At 50.9% G+C, this 19551-nt stretch overlaps 1 protein-coding gene across 6 annotated transcripts in view; it reads right to left on the bottom strand.

Moving 5' to 3' along the window:
* NRP2 (neuropilin 2) overlaps window positions 1–19551 on the bottom strand; it is a 114576-nt gene that overhangs the window by 93710 nt on the left and 1315 nt on the right. For all 6 annotated transcript variants that reach the window (XM_046018733.1, XM_046018734.1, XM_046018735.1 and 3 more), the window contains exon 2: window positions 5839–6016. In XM_046018733.1, the coding sequence (XP_045874689.1) occupies window positions 5839–6016 (178 nt within the window). The remainder of the gene's footprint in view (window positions 1–5838; window positions 6017–19551) is intronic.

Raw genomic sequence — 19551 nt, 5'->3', positions numbered from 1 at the left:
CTGAGCAGACAGCCCGATGCGGGGCTTGATCCCAGGACCCTGAGACCATGACCTGAGCCAAAGGCAGAGGCTTAACCCCCTGAGCCACCCAGGCACCCCTAACATTATTTTATTTTATTTTATTTTATTTTTTAGAGCAAGAGAGCGCATGTGTGAATGCAGGGGTGGGGGGTGGCGAGGGAGAGAAAAAGAATCTTAAGCAGGTTCTACATTCAGCACAGAGCCTGACATGGGACTTGAACTCAGGACCCTGACAGCATGATCTGAGTCAAAATCAAGAATTCGACGCTTACCCGACTGAGCCACCCAGACACCCCAGACTTGCTCCCAAACTCTTAGCTCCATGAAGACAAAGAATATGATATACTCATCAGTGCATTCCCAGTGCTATCCTCACGTGTGGCACATGGTAGGCGTTTAGTCACTATGGATGAGTGCACAGTTTATTGCCATTTTGTTGGTGAAAGGCTGAGTCACGGAGAGCTGAGTGACCTCCGTAAGCCTGTGTCTCATCCTCCTGCTCTCATTATATCACGTCACAAGATGGACGCGTAGGGCAGACAGCTCCGTCTGCTTCCAGCACGGGCTCCTGCCACATTGACCTACGTCCTGGCAACTCAAATGTAAAAATACGCAACAATCCTGTGCATGCACCTGCTTACTACTCTAAGACCAGGTGTCCTGAGGGTACAGAAATGAAATATGTAGTCCATGCCCTTAGAGAATTTACACGCTCAGAACACAACACAGAGCACCCATGAACTAAAGGCAAGCCAGCAAATCAAGACAATACTCAATGCTCTGGGAGTTCGGCGTTGGGAACCATGAAAGAGAACTGGGAGAATCAAGGAAACGGAAGGGAAGACGAAGGGAGTGTGCGGCTGGTCCCTGTGGAGGGGAGAGGCAGGAGGGTCCAAGCACTGGGCACTCACAGGGTCTCGTGCAGTTATAAGGTTCTCTTTGGCTTATAAGGTTCTCTTTGGCTGTTTGATTGGAATGGAGGATGCTCACCGAGCACAGGTGATTCTGTTGGTTGGGTGGGGAGGGGCTAGATTATTGAGATCTGGTCCGTTCCCTCTGTTCACCATAATCAGTCTATCAACCTGGGAAGCTGCTGCCTCTCTAGGATATCATCCCTTACTTTGGGAGAAATAGGCAAGTCTAAGATTTAAAGAGCTCCTCTGGCCAAAAACACAGGGGCTCCTTGTTTATCTAGTACACTTAGCTGAAGGCCAAACATCCCTAAACTTCCAGTATCTAGAACATGGGTGGGCTTTGGGAGGATGATGTCAGAAAAGACCTTGAGGGGGCATCTGGGTGGCTCAGTGGGTTAAACCTCTGCCTTCGGCTCAGGTCATAATCCCAGGGTCCTGGGATCGAGCCATACATCAGGCTGTCCGCTCAGCGGGAAGCCTGCTTCCTCCTCTCTCCCTGCCTGTCTCTCTGCCTACTTGTGATCTCTCTGTCAAATAAATAAATAAAATCTTAAAAAAAAATAAAAAAGAAAGAAAAGAAGAGACCTTGAGGACCTCAGCTGGTGCCAGGATTCTGTGCACTGATGCTTTTCACGCTCTGTCCCTGGGGGTGTGCCCAGAGCCTGCTCCACCGTGAGCGTGGCGGACTGACGCCGAGCAGACATGCCAGTCCTGGATGACACTCCTTCGGGCAGAGCCGAGACCCCAGACCCAGAACTTCCCAATGGACAAGATCTCTGGAAGCAATATTCGTACGACACAATGAAAGAGTAACACAAGTCAGAAGAAGGCGGCTCTGGGAGGCAGGGATACACCTCACAGGAAGTGACAGCAACAAGTCACAGACAGAAAAAAGTCACAGACTTTCCCATGACAAAGGACAATGGTGTTAATGCGGTTGCTAATTCATTGCGTATCCACACAAACAAGACACAGCAATCTTGCAAAGCACTTAGGATCAGCTTTGCAGGGGAGGAAACTGAGGCCAGTTTTGCAGGGGAGGAAACTGAGGCCTGGGAAGTTTAGAAGGTCAACAAAAACTCAACTCTCAGTCTCTTGGATCCAAATTGGACAAAACCTGGCCTGGGTCACAAAAAGCGAAATTTGAAACTAGAGGCCTGAATCATGAAGCGGAAGTTGACTCCCCTTACTGCTGGTTTTGTCTAAGAAGACAGGGAAGTGTGGCACAGGATTTAGAATGTTCTGTATCAGAAATCGTTTCAAAAGAGGACTGTGGAACTCTAAATGAGTAGGTCCGAGTATCAAAACATTTCCCTTGGATGGAGCACGGCTCTCCCGTGGAAAATGAGATGCCGAACACACGCCTAAAATCACTCGCATAAACTTCGTGTGGGCTTTTTGTTCTTTCAAGAAATGTTCTTTCAGGTCTTCCTAGTGGTTTGCACACTGGTGAAGCATGTTTTCCGAGACACCCATCTGGAAATGACCAATTCTTAACAGGGCCCAGACTCTCGGTTTGGGTTTTCCTTGGGTCTCTGGGCTGGGGAGGGAGGCCATGCCGGTCTGAGGCCTCATGAATAAGTTGTGTACCATATGCAGGTGGGTGTTCTTAAAAAACGCATATATCTTAGATTTCAGAAATGGAAAAAGATTCAAGTCTGTGTACATATGTTCCCAAAGCCCTCTAGTGTCCCGCCTACTGCCGGCTGACTCAGGGGAAAAGCATAGTGCCCTCTTGCTCACCACAGGGAATGACTAGCTCTTCCCCGTTGCCTCAGAAGATCCCGAGTCCTGCCCTTTGGTCCCTCGGCCACATCTACATGGCCAGGCCACGGGGGCCTCTGGTTTCTGCCCACAGAGGGCAGCCTGTGGGTGCTGGGGGTTTGGATTCCTGCTCCCAGCCCGAGGGAGGAGTCGGAGAGCTCCCCACAGATGGTGGTGGCCTGGGACCACGCTGACTCAGGCAGAGCTGGGGCTGTGAGGGAAAGTTTCCAAGCAGACAGCAGGCTTCGGTGGAACAAAACGAACAAGCGGCTGTTCAAGGGAAAAGGCCTGTCTGGGGTTTATTTTCAGGGGCTCCACCTTTGGGTTGTGGATTTCAACACACAGAGAGCCAAGGGCCCAGGGAGCTCCGGGCGGGGCCTGCTCCTGGATCTCGGGGCAAGGTCTGCCCGTTACTCCCACAGATGTGAGGAGGGGATGGTGCTGCCCCCGGCTGGCCCTTCCTCCAGTGTGGGGCTGGTGGCTTCCTGGTGCTCTTACTCACTTTCCTTTCTGCAGGGGTGTTGCTGCTGTGCCCTGTCAGGGGGAGGACAGTGCAGGCGGTTTTCCCTTGGTAAGCATCCATCCACGCTAGGGGCCTGGAGAGCCAAGTCCAATTCAAAACATGCACCGGAAATGAAAAGAGAAAGGAGTCTAATTTCCTTTGGTAGTCAGCGCTTTCCAAACCCAGGAGCTCCCTTGGACCGAAAAGGACAGAAGGGGGAGAGAGAAGGCACCGGACAGAACTTCGAACACTCCAATTAGGTTAATTGTTCCTCTCACCAGCTAGTGGTACAAGGCCGTGGGGGAGGAGAAGCTCATTTATTCTGAATGCAAATGGCTGGGGAAGAATGTTAAAAATACCTTGCAGAGTGAGAGATTGAGAGAACCGGATGTGTCTTTCTAAATACAAGAATCAACAGGAATGACAGAGAAATGGGGAACAGAGGGGAAACGGGGGGAGGGAGAGAGAATTAAGGACGAGGTTAAGTAGTGGAGGCCTGACCCCAGCAGGGCCTTTCTGACAACTTGGCACGGGGGAAAAGAGACCCCAGAAAGATTTTTTTTCTGACCTTCCTGACCTTTTCAGTTCAAGCCAGAAGCATCCATGGGGGAGTGGGGAGAAAAACAGGAAGCTGCCTAGTAAGGATGATAAGCCAGAAGATAACCTGCAACTTCTCTGCTTCCCCTACTCCAAGTCCAGCCAGAGCCTGTCCCCTTTTGCTGCCGGAGACTCCAGCAACCTGAGTTCTCCCCACCCAGGGGGCTGAGTCCTGTGTGGGGGAAGGCAGACCCTGAGGCCCCAAACAGGGCAGGGGCATGTTTTCCTGGCCTTGCTTAGTTCCCTAACATGTGTTAAGCCACGCTCACTAGGCTCCCTGAGTTTTTCCTTCCAAAAGCCATGCCTTCCTGTCCTGCCACTATGAATATACATAAGATGACATCTTAGCAATTTCCCTGGGAGATTTGCTGGCATAAGCATAACAGAATTTGGCCCTTGGTAGACAGAGGTGCTTAGTCAAATTTCTCTGAGCACAGACCCAAGCTCCCTGTGCATTAGGCTCCAGTCTGTGCCAGCCTCCTGCAGCCCAGCCAAAGGCACTGGGAGCGAAAACACCCAATACAGGAGCTCTTCTGCCAGAAACCCTTGCTGAAGTCCCCTGCGGGGACTCAGCAGGCCTGAGATGCTGTAGGAATATATCAGGCTGCGCATTTAACTTAAACAAAGAGGAACTGATGAGTTACCCTATGTCATCCACTGAGTCAAGAGTGGATCTGGGATTAGAAAATCCGTCTTATGACTTTTCGTCACATGAGGCAGCCATCCCAGACACCCTCCGGTTTTCAGCGCAGACTACCTCTTGCTAGGAGAAAACCATTATGTAGGCGTGAAGTAGTCCTAGGAGGATAACAACAACATCAATTCACTGCCTCTCAGTCTAGCCCTGGTTCAAGGGCGGGCCTTGTCTCCTCCATGAGGACGTGTGAGCCTGGAGGTAGGCCTGCTCCCTTGCACTTTTCTCACCAGCTGGCCCCTTTATGAATTTTTCCATCCTTGTGACACCTTGGTCACAAGGAATGTCCAGACTGCTTAGGAATCGTAACGGGACACCGAACACCCAGTGGCACATCGTAGGGGTGCATCTGGAGCAGGATGTGATCATCGCTACGTTCTTTTCTGCACCGAAAACTCACACTACCGTTTCCACGAGCAAAGACTTTCGGATAGAGCCCGCTAGAAGGTGCAAAGTATATGCACATTCATGACATTGCAATGCTACCTGCTCTGTCACCTTAATTAAGGGACCGTGGGGTCGAGAAGACATTTCTAAAGCACTCATGGATGTCTGAATGCCCACTTGGTATCTCCCAAGCTGCACATTTCCAAGGGGACAGGACTGCTGTTATGAGACCAGCCAAGCCTCCTCGGGGGACTGACAAGCTCTCTGGGCTTCGGTTCTCTCATCTGCAAAATGTTAGCCCTGACCGCACCAATGTCCCAGGGCCACCATGAGGACAGGATGGAGGGATACTTGTAAAGCAATTAGAATGGTGTCGGTGACATAAATCCGTACAACCAGCTTTGAGACTCCAACCTGTGCGGCACACGTAATAAGAATCAATGAGAAGCTTAGACCTACCAGCGTAGACTCAGACTTTTAACTCTCTTTCCGTAAGGAAACCAGCGGCCGCTTCACAACAGAAAACAGCCTCATCCTCCAGGGCTGGAAGCTGAGGAAGTCTCCTTGCGGGGACCTGGTACTCGTTCTGTGGGGTTTCTACGTGTGGTGGCAGTGGTGGGCATGGGGAGAGCTCCAAGGGCAAAGTAAATCCCAAGGTCAAGAGCTCGTATAGTGCAGTCTACCCCCGGCCCCTAGATGGGATTCTCCTCCCCAACCCACTTTGAAGACAGGGCGCGCTTCTCTACCCTCTTCACTCAAGAAGGCTCTTTCCTCCATACTGTGGGACCCCCTAGGGCTTTATTTCTCCTGGAAGACAACGTCATCTCGAGGTTGCCCTCTGGGGCCCCTGTTCAGCAGGTGGGTTAGGGGGGCTGTCATTAGGCAGCAGAGGTGGCGGGAGCCCGGGACAGCGGGAGGGTGGCAGTGGGTGTCTCACGGATCTACAATCAGGCGCTTACTTGCAGTCGTGTTTCTCAATCTCGAAGTGGGGGTTGAAGTTGAGGACAATCTTCTGGTTGGGTTCAGGGGCGTAAACAATCCACTCGCAGTTCTGGTGGGATGGGTAATCCTGGGGGTACCCGGGGGAGGTGATGTAGCCAGCATCTTTGGAATTCAAACGACCTCCACAGGGTGAGTCTGAAAGAAAAGTCAAAGAACCCAAAGAACTTCAAATATGCTACGGCCTCTGTTTTGCACCCCCCTTCTCTTCCCTACCAGTGGCTGATTAAAAACTGTTTTACAAACCTTTTATGGCAGTCCAGAAGACTAACCTACTTACTCACGCAGTGGAAGAGATTACTTCAGCTCATCCTCCCTGACACTCACCACACACACAGACACACAGACACACACACAGAGATGTGCACAATCACACACGTTCCCCAAATGAAAATATTCCAGAAAACAGTTGTAAATATTCCCAATTACATGCGCTGGCGTGAAACAAACAAGAGAGCTATAAATGTAACTTGCCCTCTGCCTTTCCTTGTCTTCTCTCCTTGGCCCATCTCCTTCTTGTTCAAACCTCTCCTCTCTATCTTTATCTCATAAATCCTTCATTTCAGTTGGTGTCTTCCAGCCCAGCCCAGGCAGCCAGAAGTAACGGCTCCGGGAACTGACAATAGTGGTTTTGTGGTGCCGACCCACAAGCGAGCCTGGTAACAATTACATGTGATATGGAGGAAACACTTTCAGCTTTGGGCCAGAATAGGCCCTGGAGGGTGATTTTAGTTTCTTCTTCTTCTTTTTTTTTTAAGAAAAAAAAAAAAAAAAAAAAAAAAGCAAAAACCCCAAACATTTAATTCCACATACACCACAAATTTGATTTATTATTTCATTATACACCGAGTGGAAAAAATCTGCATTAGAGAATTCACTGGCTCTGACCTCAGAGCTCCCACAAAAGTGCTTTGTGTTTTTCCCTTGCTTTCTACCCGCTGGCCCTCCTGCCTCGTCACCACCACCAGAGTGTGCTGCTGCCTTGTCCAGTCCAACCAGTCACCAGCCACTTGAAAGGCCACTGCGGGGGGGGGGGGGGGGGGGGGGGTAGCCGCCCCTCTTCCCAGCAGTGCCCGGCTGGAGGTAAAGAGCTTCCTGTGGGCCAGGAGGCAAAGGGGCGACTTCAAAGACAGAAAAGGTGGGTGATGATATTTGAAGAATCTCATCTATTTGGGAGTGAAGTTCTGTAATCCCCAGGAGGGGTTCCGGGGAAATGGGGGGTTTTGCTTAATACCACCTTAGAACCGAGGACAGGAAGGCACGAGAGACCTGGAAATATTCAGAAGCCTCCCGGAGACCTTCCTGCGATGTGTGCCTCTCTGAGCATCAATCAGGATTTAATATCGCCATCTGCATGGAGCAGCGTGGGCCCGTGAATTATGTATCACGGCTCAGCATCTACCCTACAGGACGGGCTCTTTCTCCTGCGTTCGCTCTTTGAGGGAAAGGGTCATGCATTTTTTAACTCTACAGGTGCACTTTACTATTCCCCATGTCTGTTGGCATTACTGTCTTCCAGACCTCTGCTTTAGATTACCAGCCTGACAGGCTTTAAATGCATAAAAGATGGGCAGGCCACACAATGGCAGTGGGACACACAGATCCGCACAAGTAGCCTTTTAGGCATCGTGCCTCTGCGAGCTCATACTGTGCCGTGTTGAACTGCCCAGAATCTAATGGATTCGGGTTCCATTTCCTACTGGGTGGAAAACAAAAGCAGGCCATTTCCTCTGGCTAGCAGAGCCCACACCATCCTCTAATGACCCTGCACCCTCCCCAGTCCTGCAGGACAATGGGCTCAGCACTCCCGCGGACAGAGAGGAGCCCCCATCCCGGGCCTGGACCGCCCATTCCTCCGCAGCCAATCCTGGCAGGCTTGCCCACACCCCGGGCGGTGCTGGGCGCCCAGCACCTTCCAGCAAGCCAAACTGGGGCCGGTTGGTGCTGGCTCATGCAGGTGCCATGGCGCTGAGAAGGAACCTCTGAGAAAGCAGAGGTGTGGGGACTTCAGATCACCAGCTGCTCTTACCAGGCTGGGAGGGGGAGGGGTTTTCTCCCCGGTAGAGCTTCTCTGCCTGCTATTTTGCTCAAGACTGTAGCCCTGACTAGCACACTCTCCCCCAAACTACCCAGTTCGCCTTGGAACTCGCCAGAAGGAATGGGAACCGAGCTCCTGTGATGGTTTCTACATCATCCACACTCTCTGTCTCCCTGTCCCTCCCCTGCTCTCTTTTTCTCCAGCCACTGCGAAAGGAGAACTTCTCCCTCAATCCCCCCTTCCCCCCAAGTTCAAGCTTTTTTAGGAATCAGACCAGGCACACATAAGCAGCAATAAAGACAGGAAACTTCCTCATAGGAAGGTTTCATTTCTCATCCACACCAGGAGTAACCACTTCCCCACTCAGAAAAAAATTGAAACTACGTATAACCCATAGCGGATACTCTGTATTTTCCACAGTAAAAACTTCATGGAAAGAAAAAGGAGTAACTCGTTTCTTTCTTTTTTTTTTTTTTTTTTCCTGTCCTTTCTTTATCTGAAGAAAATCAAGGCATTTTATTAAAATTTTTGAACACTCATTAAAACATCTGCTTTGCTTTGGTATAGTTAACCCTTTCAATACCCAACCTGTATAAACTCGCATTCCTGTTTGGATGGCACGCACACTGAGAAGCAGACACACACACATAGATACTGAGCAGAAGTCAGGGACACACACCTATTAGAAAGTTACACTTCAGGCCTGTACACGCTTTCACACCCGCTCGTAAAATATCACACATCGTTTGCACAGACCCATAGCCACCAAGATAAATACTATCATTTCTGCCTCTGTTTTTCTTGGAGAGAACGGAATCCTGGAAAGAAATCAGTAAAACTTGTAAAGACAACACACTTAATGCTTCCACACGTCTTCTTGATCATTGATATCTCATTTCCAGGTTTGGGAACCTTCATTTCTTGAACACAAACACACCCCCAGTAGAAACGAACTCTACCGCCCATGACCCTGGAGGTCGGTCTTGTGTCCCAGAAGGAACTGCATAAATGCTGTCTGTCCTGGGTCAGAGGAGTCTGGGCAGAGCCAAAAGAGAGTTGAACTCAAGGGCAAACCCCTTTAGGCCAATCTCCACATACAGAAGGGAAGTTGACCCTGTCGAAGTTGGAGCTACTGGGCCTGTTCGGTGAGTTGACAAGGGACTTTTTTCTCCAACTGTTTTGTGAGTACCTTTCACCTGGGGCAAATTCATTTCCCAAAAAGAAGGCAGACCCTGGCTGGGGCAGTTCAGAGAGGGTTTTCTCCTCCATCTGTGAGGGTGGCCTGAGGCATGAGCCAGCTCAGGCCAACTAAAGACCTGGGGGAGGGGGGCAGAATAAAAGGATTAGGGTGACATCTCCAGACCTAACTGGAAAGAAGGAGAACAATAAGTCCCAAAGTCCAGAAGATCTGATTTTTTTCCCCAATGATGAGCATTTTGGTGTTTTTACTTGACACGTGCAATGTCAGATGATATCGGACATTTACATCCTCCAGTCTCTCTCTGTTTTTTTGTTTTGTTTTGGTTTGTTTTTTTCCCTCTCCTTCTCAGGTGCTCCCATCTTGCTGGTGGCCCAGGCACCATCTGAAGCTGCCTAGAGGTAACCCGGCTCTGTGTCAGGGAAAGCAAGTGTGTAGCCACTGGCTGTTCTGAGCCACTCATTCTGCCTGCTTCCAAACGAACCCACCCTTCTAAGGAACCTAAATTTAAGTCAAACCACTAGTTCCTTGGTAATATCTGATTTTTAGGAAGTAATGAGAAGGAAAAGAAAATATTTTTTAAAATCTGGTCTGCCTTCTAAGGAAATTCTGCTGGAGTTGTTCTAAAGGAACACTGTATGGCCTGTGCTTGCTCGACACTAACGTTCACTAAGGAAACCCTGACGGCTGCGAATACTTTTAAATACTTAGAATTACAATGCCTCACCCCAGGCCAGGCAGAGGCACCAGGAGACACCAGGCAACAGCCTGCTGGCAGTTTCCCAGCAAAACAACAGTCCCATCCTGGGCTGAAGTCCTTGGCCCAAACCCGGGAGATTAAGGACTGGCTGGAGTCAGGTTGTGGTCAGAGGTGGGTCCGAGATGATGGGACTGAGTTACTGGAAAGGGAAGCGGGGTGGTCCCATGGTAGCAAGAAGAGGCCAGTGGATTCCTCATTGCTGACCTTCCTCAGTCTCAGCTTCCTACACTGTAATTCAATGGAAGGATTAAACCAAGTGGGTAGTTCTCAAAGTTCTTCTTTGAAGAGTTTGTTTTCTCTTTGAACAAAAGTCTACCCAGAGCTCCAATGTCCAAAGCAGGTAGAAGGAAGTGGGACTCTCTTGGGTGCAAGAAATAGGGTGGCGAGAAGGGGTGTAGAATCCGGTCCCCTCAGTTCCCTTGTCACCTCTGCCGGGCTTTGTGGAGCACAGTTTGAAACTCACTGAACTAGACCCCAGTTCCCTTATTACTTCAAAATGCCTTGTACAAGAGAAGGGGTAGAAGGATTAGAAGACATCCATTTCTTGTAGATCCCTGAGGGTCATATGGAGAGGAGCAGTCGGTTTCATTTTCCCTGACTATAACAGACTTTATTTCCTCTATAATTTATCCTTTATCCACAGCATAATCCCATCCTGTTCCTACTTCCAAAGCACCGCTTTCATTTCATTATTAGCAGCAAGGCAAAGAAGCAGCCCTTTCTCCTGCTTAAAAAGAGAGACGGTTGTCACCGTGCCACTTCATTAGCAAGAAGTCTTGTCTTCAACATGGTCTCACCACTGACAAGCTGTGTGGCCTTGGGTAAGTCAGGAAACACCTCTGAGACTTTGTTTTCTCAACTATAAAATGAGAGGAGCGATTCTAAAGGTCAGTTTCAGTTCTTAAATTCAAAGCCCATATAAGGAGGTGGGGAGAAGATCCCATAACCCCATAGATTGAACCCAAAATTGAAAAGGCTGTCTCCCCACCCAGAGAACAAGACCTTTACTCAAGGTGTCACTCCTGTTTCATCCGTTTGGTAAGCCTTGAAACAACCTCTAGGATTTTTCCAATGAGCACGCCTGTCTTGCATTATGGAGAGTTCAAATGTCTTTTAATCACATTAGCCCTACTGACGTGAGTTTCTTTCCTTAACCGAGTCTGTAGCTGCAAATTTATAAATATTGTGGATACGCAGTTCTGTGTGTCAGCATGTGAGCAACACCGATACATAAAAAGGAAGACCAAAAAGTTTCTTCAAATCCCTTTGGCTGAATCATCTAAGCTCCCTGCTCGGGGTTTTAACCAAATTTTGCTCACTAACCCTGGATAAGCTGCTTTTTAAGAGTTATTTCTGTGAGCCGAGGCTGGATTTTGTTTTATTCAAAGCGACTTCGGTCTGTCACAAGACAGTCTCATAAAATCTGTATCTTGGCTTAAGCTGGGAAGAAATGAGCCAATCCATCAGCCCAGGAATGCGGCTGTTTGACCACTTCCTAAGGCAACTGGGAAGGGATGCAATCTATTCAATTTATGGGGCCGGGTGGCAGTGAGTGATGCACTCCTGAAGGCACAGCAAATGGAAATCCCTGTGAACTTTTGCAGTGATAAAGTTCAAAATCTGAATAAAAGAACCTCTGGGAGGGCAGAAAGGAGGGGACGAGAGGGCGGGAGGGGAAGGCAGCACACAAGCATAAAGAAATGAGTAGGGAACCAGGCAAGCTCCCTCTTCGAAAACACCTCCAATGGATTCGCCGAGGACAGAACCGGGAACTGGGTCTGGAAAGGGGACCTTTGGAAAAATCACTTCCCTTTAATCTGGATTCTAAAAATGAACCTTCATGTAATCGTTAAAAAAATGTAAGTTTGATGTGATTACCTCCTCTGACCTCGAATCATGCCACCTGTGGTAAGCTTGTTATTTGTCATCTTATATCATAAACAAATGCAATTCCAATAGGGCAGCCAATATAATATCATTAGTTTTTATTTATGTCCACTCTTTTCCAGCCCTCATTGCAAATGCAATTTTGATGCCATTGATGAGAGATGTGGGATTACAATGCCTGCCCATTTCAATAGACATTTGGGGAAGGAAATAGAGGAAGACTAATTTTGAGGTCTCTCCAAAAACCAAAGGAGAAAAAAAGGTAATATAATTTTTTCATTTAGTTGGATTAAGCGAACCAAAGGCTTATGGTGAGACATCAGGGGCTCCCCATTGGTTAGTGAATGAAATCCAAACCCCTTGGCCTAGCAATGAGGCCTTGCATTTAGCCTAATGAATCATTTCTGACCTTATGTGCAATTATTTCCCTCCACACATTCTGAAGTGCAGCTTCTGAGTGTTCCCCAAATAAACCCAGTGCCCATTTCTCAGTTCTCATCTCCCCCTGATACCCCCTCCCAGCTCTAATGCCCATCCATCCTCTCAGTCTAGGTTCACATGCCATCACCCCCTCCCTGGTCTCCCACACCAAGAGTACTCTTCTGGCCTCCATATCTAGAACCTCCGAGACCCAAGCTCTTTAACATCTTCTAAGATGTGTAAGGGCTCGGGACAGCCTTATCCCTTCCGCGGGACCACAGCAACTTGACAAGCATGACTCCTTCCTCATTCCTCTTTAGTGAACTTTATAGGATCAAACCCAGAGCCTTGCCCAAAAGTCAGACTCTGAGGGATTAATTCACCAACTGCTAGTTGGCTAACATAGCACTGAAAGTATCACTAACCAGCACAAACTCTGAGGAAGCTTTATCCAAACTGTTCTGCTTCTCTAGTCCTACCCTTCCTTCCCAACCCAACAGTGTGCTCTTAAACGTGAAGATTTTTTATGGGTGAACTGAGAGTTTCAGTTAATGTGTTTGGGACCATGATACCTGGTCATAAGTCAAGGCTGAGTTATGTGAACCGGTCTCCAAAGGATATGCTAAACCCCGGATAATAATGTTGCATTTCAAAGGGTATTTACATTTTAATCCTAGTGATGGTAAAAACAATTTATCTGAGGGTTTCTTCACCTCCTGCCTCTCTCATTCTCCCAAAGATGAGTTCTAGATAGTTGTTACTAATAGCACCAGGAAAAGGCACGCTCCTACTTCATCACTAAGCTGGTTGCTGGTAATCAATGATCTCTTCTCTCTACCCATCCCTCCCCTGTCTCCCTGCCCTTGGCCCCCAAGATGCCTTTTGGGGCACATCTGTTTTATTTTTCCCCTTCATCAAAACAATTATTATTCCTACTGCTCAACCCCGCAGTTTGCAATTCCCTTTATCTTCTTTGCTGAAAGACTGGCCAGAGCCCAGATCACTGGTTATCAGGATCTTCTGAGGCCCAAAGCAGGTACTCACTGGATATGTGCATTAAGCTGGCCAGCAGCCCCATCCACTGCGGGCTACTGGGGTGAGCTTTCCTTTTGTTATTCCCAGCCCCCTCCCTTTTTCCTGGATTAGATCATGACTCTTTTATGAAGACCCAGAGGGAAATGGGATTATTAAGAGTCTTGCTGGGTAAAAGCTATTTTGTCTTTATGATGACTTTCTTGAGTTCAGCTGCTGAGGGGCCTTAATGCCAGAATAGAAGTTATTGCACGTTGGGGGGGGCACCCTCCGCACATGCTCCCTGCTGAGCACACTTGCAGGGATGAAGGATGGAAGAGGAGAAAAGGAAAGGAAAGGGGGAGAGATTTTAAGAAAAAAAAGAACAAGGAGAGGGAGAGAGAGAAAAAATGCAACGAAGAGATGTAAATCTGAGATGAAAATCCAGCAAAGAATATTGCTCTCTGAAGAACAGTGTGCTGAGATCATCTGAGGCTTATGAAACACAGACCAGTGTTCAGTGGGGTAAGAGCTGAGAATGATAATTATTTTATTGCAAAAACTCATAAAAATAACATAAACTTATCACAATGGTTATAATGTACTTTCTATGATCATGAGCTCCAGTTAACCTCGCTGAAGCTCTTCTGAGGATAAAGGCCTCCAGAACTGGACCAAGCAGGGCTCTGTGCAATCTACCACGGCACCCTGATGGGGGAAGCAGTGCTATCCAACACACTTTACAGATAAAGGAATTGACGTACAGAGAGACGGAGTGTTCTGGACCCCAGAGCTGGAAAATGGCTGAGCTGGCTTTTCAGCCTGGGCAGTCGGGCTGCAGAGCTTTGGAGGCTGGAAAGCCCAAGGCAGGGCTCCCCAAAACTTCTATGTGACAAACTTATTTAGTGGCATTTAGGGAAAGACAAATGTTTTGCCTGGGTGGAAAACTCCCTTTGCTCTTCCAGCCTGCCAGTAATCTGTCCGTTCAAGGCTGGGTGTCGGGAGGGCTGGGCGCCCTTAACCTCTTCTTCCCTCCCTGTACACACCGGCACCCCGCTCCTTGCCATCCCAGCCCTCTTTCCTGTGTACCGGAAACCGAGGTGTGTCTTCGGGGTGGGAGGGTGATGTGGATAGGATGTTCGAGTCTGAAACCATGTGTCACAACACTGAGGGTTTTTTTGCTGGCAACTCCCATTTCTCTCCTGTCGCCCCAAGCCCACTCATCCCTATCCTAAATGCCACGTTGTTATTGTTCTACTGGATCGGGGAAGCATTTTCAGAAATGGGGGATTTATTTTTATAGCACAGCTGGTCTGCCAAAGGTCACATAATTTGGCAACGTTCCCAGTGGTTAAAAATTAATTTCTTCTTATTAATACAACCAAGGTCCCACAGGATCGGAGCTCAGCCTTATCTAAACTTGACAGCTTCCTAAAGCTTCAGAAGATCTGTCTCCTGGAGGGCCAGCCATGCTACAGGGCCACTGTGTCCAGGAATCCAGCCTCAGCGAATCCTGTTAGGCAATGAAACATTAAGCCCCTTGGCCATTTCTCATCAAGGCAGATAAAGCTTTGAAAAATGCTGTAGGCTCTCTAGGACAAACTTAGGCAGGATCTTCCAGGAATGGGTTAATTAAAAAAAAAAAAAAGTTACTTCTTTACCTGGAAGGAAAGGTACAAAAACTAACTTCTGGGGATCAAACTCATGTCTGCCACTCAAGGAGGGTGCCACAAAGATCACAGAGTGGCAAATAATGGTCACATGATAAAATACTGCAAATACGTTAATGACAACATAAACTACTGCCCAGATGTCCCGTTTCAAGTCCTTTCTCAACAGTGCAAGAAATTAAAAGGTATCATGCTTCTGCTCCAACTTCTAAAAAAGAAAAATCTCATCTCTATTTCCTAGTCTTTCCCAGCTTACCAATAAACCTGGCTCTGAATTCCATCAACCAAGAACTGTCCCACACTCTGACCACCCGGTCAGCTCATTCTCTTGATTACTTTAAGAAGCAGCTGAATGAAATGAACAAACAGCACCCGGCAGGGACCTCAGAATCATCTAGCCAGCACAGGCATTTCTCCTCACAGATGCCCCCAGGCCCCTCCCAGCCGTTGTTTACATTCATGCCTCATTGCATATGAATTGGCATTTGGACTCCTCTTTTTCTATACTAAGGAAGGTAGGAGCTGACCTCTCTGTGGCAAAATGTGGACTTTACAGTCAACAGCAGGGGATGAGAGCCATTTGGTAGACAGCAGGAGTCCCATCTAGATAGCCTGGGGTTTCCAAGTCACCGCAGTCTTCCAACCTTACATTTTGCCAGTTGGGTGCTCTGTGACTTAATCTGAAGGCAGACAGTCACTAAAGTCCAAACCCGAAGTGCTGCCTGGGCATTCGCAAGCCTACCAGGCATATCCTGGACAAGAAAGCGCTTGCCTGGAGCACTCATAGGGAGCTCTCTTCTTTCCACTGTTTTGCACTGTGTGCTCTGTTGGCAGCTGGTAAGAGCTTTACTACCTCCAGTGGCTGCTTATGGGGTAAAGTTTACCGGGCACGCATTGAACGTGGGCATGAGACCAGTCCCCAGAGCCTAGAGCGGGCTGTCTGTGTACAATCTAGGAGTTCAGAGTTTTGCTTGCAAATCATTACACCTGCCCAGAGTCATCCCGCATTTTGGGGAGAGGGGCTAAAAAAGAAATCCTTATCAGGCGCCTAGAACGTCATTGCTTCTCTTTTAGGATTTGTTTGAACCCAGACCTGTCTCCCACAGACAGTTTACACCTCTTATCTGATCATCCACTCCAGACGCAAGGTTGATCGACCGCGTCTGCCCGTGTCCATGGCAATGGTGTTTAAACCCAGGCATAGATCAAAGCTCTAGGGGCGGGAGAGGGAAGGTTGCTGGTTATAGGGTCTGGGTTCTTTTGGCCCCAAGCGACGTGTCCCGGGGGTGGAGACGTTGGGGCTGGGAGTTGCCACCATCTGAAGAAACCCATTGTCAGGACCTGAATAATTTCCTGAGCAAACCGCAGACCGCCTCTCCCCCGCCCCCACGACGATTAACTCCAGCAAAGGGGTGAGTTGTGCCGGGCGCTGACGAGGAGAGGCTAGCGCCAGGGGGCTCTCCTCTCTGTCTGTAGCCGAAAGGAAAGGAGGAGGAGGGAGGGCGGCGAGCCGAGAGCACACGCCAGTACACCAGAGCGTGGATCCCCTCCCCTTTCAGAGAAATTCAACCGGAGCCGCAGAAGCTGCGACACGGATGAGCCGGATCCCCTAAGCTTGCCAGGAAAGCTGATTCCCACCCCACCCCCACGGTTCCCGGAGGAGAGGCCAGTTCATTCCACCACCCCGCCCCCCCTCCGCCGAGCCCACCGCCCCCCCCCCCCCGCGCCAGCCCCTGGACATTGCCCCTGCTCTGCGGGCGCCCCCCACCCAGCCGCCGGGCTCCTGGGACCCGGTTGGAAAAACTGCGGTGCAGTCAGCCCGAGGCAAAGGGTGGGGGCAGCCGTTTAATCACAGCTCGCCTCGCCTCCATTAACTTGTGTTGATATTAAAAAGAAATCAATCAGTGAAAATGAAGCGTTGGCTGTGACTATTTCTCTTTCTCACGTGGAAAAGCAAGGAGCGAGAAGGCGGGGGAGGGGAAGCTGACCGCGCCGGCGACTGCAGAGGTTTCTCCCAAGCGGAGAACCGCAGCGGCGACTTAACTTTCTGGCAGTGGACAGCGCGGAGGAAATGCCGCAAGCCTCTCCCTGGGGGTGTCCTTAGTCAAGGAGGAGGAGGGGACAGGGCTGGAGTTGTCGGAGGCGGCCAACTTCTCCCAGTCTCGAGCCTCGGTTTTGCTTTCGCTGGTAATATTTTTGCCTAATAGAATGTTTATGGATCGTTCGGCTCTGTTTCTGCTGCGTAGCCCAAACAAATCGATGCAGTGTTAGAGACGGCGCTGAGGGGTGGGGCAGGCGGGAGGGCCACCAGGTCCCCGCCACGTGGATGCCCGCGCGCCGCGTGCTCCTCACCTGCTCAGGCGCCCGGGCGGGCGCTGGGCGCTGCTAGGAGCGGGGCGAGTTGCGCGCATCCCCGAGGCTAGAGCCGGCTCCCCTCCGCCCCTCTCCGCCCTCGCTTCTGAAATCGCGCCCTGACTTCCCGCCTCCCAGTTCGGCCAGCGCTGGGATCCCCAGCTCCGCCAACCCCGGGCCTCAGCCCCTCGGAGCCGGCCCTCCAGGGGCGGCCGGGGGAATTCAGCGCAGAGCAGGGAGCGGGAGACAGGAGGGGGCGCTCAGGACAGGGCCCACCGGGCTGCTCCGAGCCCCCGAACCCAGGCAGAAGGAGGCAGGCAGGCGGCGGGTCGGGGAGGTGGGGGTGGCTGGGGCGCTCAGACCACGCGGCCTCCCGCCCGCCCGCGCGCCCGCCAGTCCGAGAGGCTGCCGCCGCGGCCGCGGGGTTATTTGCTCCGTCGCTCCCCCTCCTGCACCTTCCGCCCTCCCTTTCCCCTGACTCCTTCTCCGAACGGGTTCCCGCCACCGCTGCCGCCGGCTGGGCTCAGCCCCCTCCCGGCAGGCGCGCACCGGGTGAGTCAGAGGTTTAGTAGGGCCTCGCCCTTTGCCAGCGGCTGCCAGCTCCTCGGGTGCCAGTCGGGTGCTCCGACGGGAAGCCCGAGCTCCCCGCGGCTTGCGATCGCCTTTTTGAGGGGCTGGAGAATATCCACCCAGGGCGGGTCCCAGCTCCGCGTTCCACAAGGAGGTCCCACCCCGGGTGCCCGGCTGCCTACGGCGTCGTAGTGGGTGACCTGCCCCGCGCTCGGCGCCTCTGGGCTTCTCTAGAAGTGACGCAGCGCGGCCCGGGGCTAGGGTGGGAGGGGGCTCTGCGGAGAGCGCGAAAGGCAGGTGGCAGAGCGGGAGTGGGTTCGAGCGGGTGTCGCACGCACACGTACACTCCGCGCAGCGCTCGGGGACAGATGTGCGAACATCTGGGGTAGGAGATGGCCCCTGAGTCTTTACGACCCCTCCCGCCCCGCAAAGCACACGGAACCTGAAGTTGGGTGTGTGTGTCCGCGCGCGCGCGTGTGTATGTGAGAGCGCGCGGGCGCCGATGTGTGCCCCAGTGTGCGCGCGCTCGCCGGGGCCTACTAGAGTCCGTGCCTGAGCACATAATATACCGTGGGCATCTTCTCCGCGTGCGCGCGCGCAAACACACACACACACACACACAGCGAATCACACAAACATACATAATTTATGCAGCATCTAGGTCTGTGGGAGGTAATTTAATTTCGCTTCAAGCTGGGAACTTAGAATTAAGGCAAGAGGGGATGGGGAGACAAGTGAGACCTGCGCCCATCTCTTTGATCCGATTTGCAGCTGCCCTGAAGACCGGCTATGGCAGAGAAGGAGCAGCAAACGCGTGGATCTGGATAGCAAAGGCGATCCGCAGTCTTCCTTCCCCTCAACTAAACACTCGAGCTTAAATGGGGTGTGTTGGCGGCAAGAGCCAGAGCACCAGGCGAACAGCTTCCCCTCTGGCCTCCCGCAGGACCCCCTATGCCGCGGTGATGGAGGGGAGGGGCCCAGGAAGCCGCAGGGGGTTAGCCCCACCGCGGCCGCCGGCCGCGGGTAGTCTTTGCAAGTGCCTTCCGCTAAGGGCACTTCACGAAGGCTTTATCTCCTCGTTCTCTTTCCCCTGTTTCCTCCATAGATGGTTTCCCCAATCTCAATCACCTGTAGCAGCTTCCAAGAGTTTCGTCGGATTCCCCACACTGTTTTCAGAGGGGAGAGAGGTTCACTCTCGGGAGAGTGGTGTGGGGACGGAAGGGCAAGCCCCACTGGATTCCCCGCACTCAGCGATCCCTTGTCAGGCCGAGTGCCCCTTGCTAGCCCTCCTCCCCGCTGCCAAATGCTGGCCCCAGACTGTTCTGGGCCTTGCAGTCCTTATCTCTGCAGTCTGTCCACACACCCTTTTTGGCAGTGGTTGAGAACAAATTCCACTCAAAAGTTTCTAACCACTTCACAAGAGTAAGAGACCTTCGAAGGCGACGCAGTCTGTTTTATCTAATAATAATTTTGAAAAGAACATGATTTACTTTCCCAGAAAACACATGGATGCAGGAAGGAGAGTGGGGACGACCAGCCGCCTTGGTTGCCAGCAGCGCCCGCCCCAGGCCCCTGGCTCAGCGGCAGGCCCACTTGCTCCATCAGCCCATGCCCTGTGATTTCCAGGCATATCCACACATTCTGCAAAGAATCCACTGCACTGGAAAACCAAAACTAGACTCTTGTTTCCCAAGCCCTTCAGTTAACATTGCTCAATGTAGCTAAGTGGAGAGAATGCAAATGATTTATATTTCACTGGCTAGGTTG

The sequence above is a fragment of the Meles meles genome, chromosome 9 (genome assembly GCF_922984935.1).
Source record: "Meles meles chromosome 9, mMelMel3.1 paternal haplotype, whole genome shotgun sequence".
Classification (NCBI taxonomy): domain Eukaryota; kingdom Metazoa; phylum Chordata; class Mammalia; order Carnivora; family Mustelidae; genus Meles; species Meles meles.
Note: the sequence above shows the minus strand (reverse complement) of the source record. Positions and strands in the feature narration are given on the sequence as shown.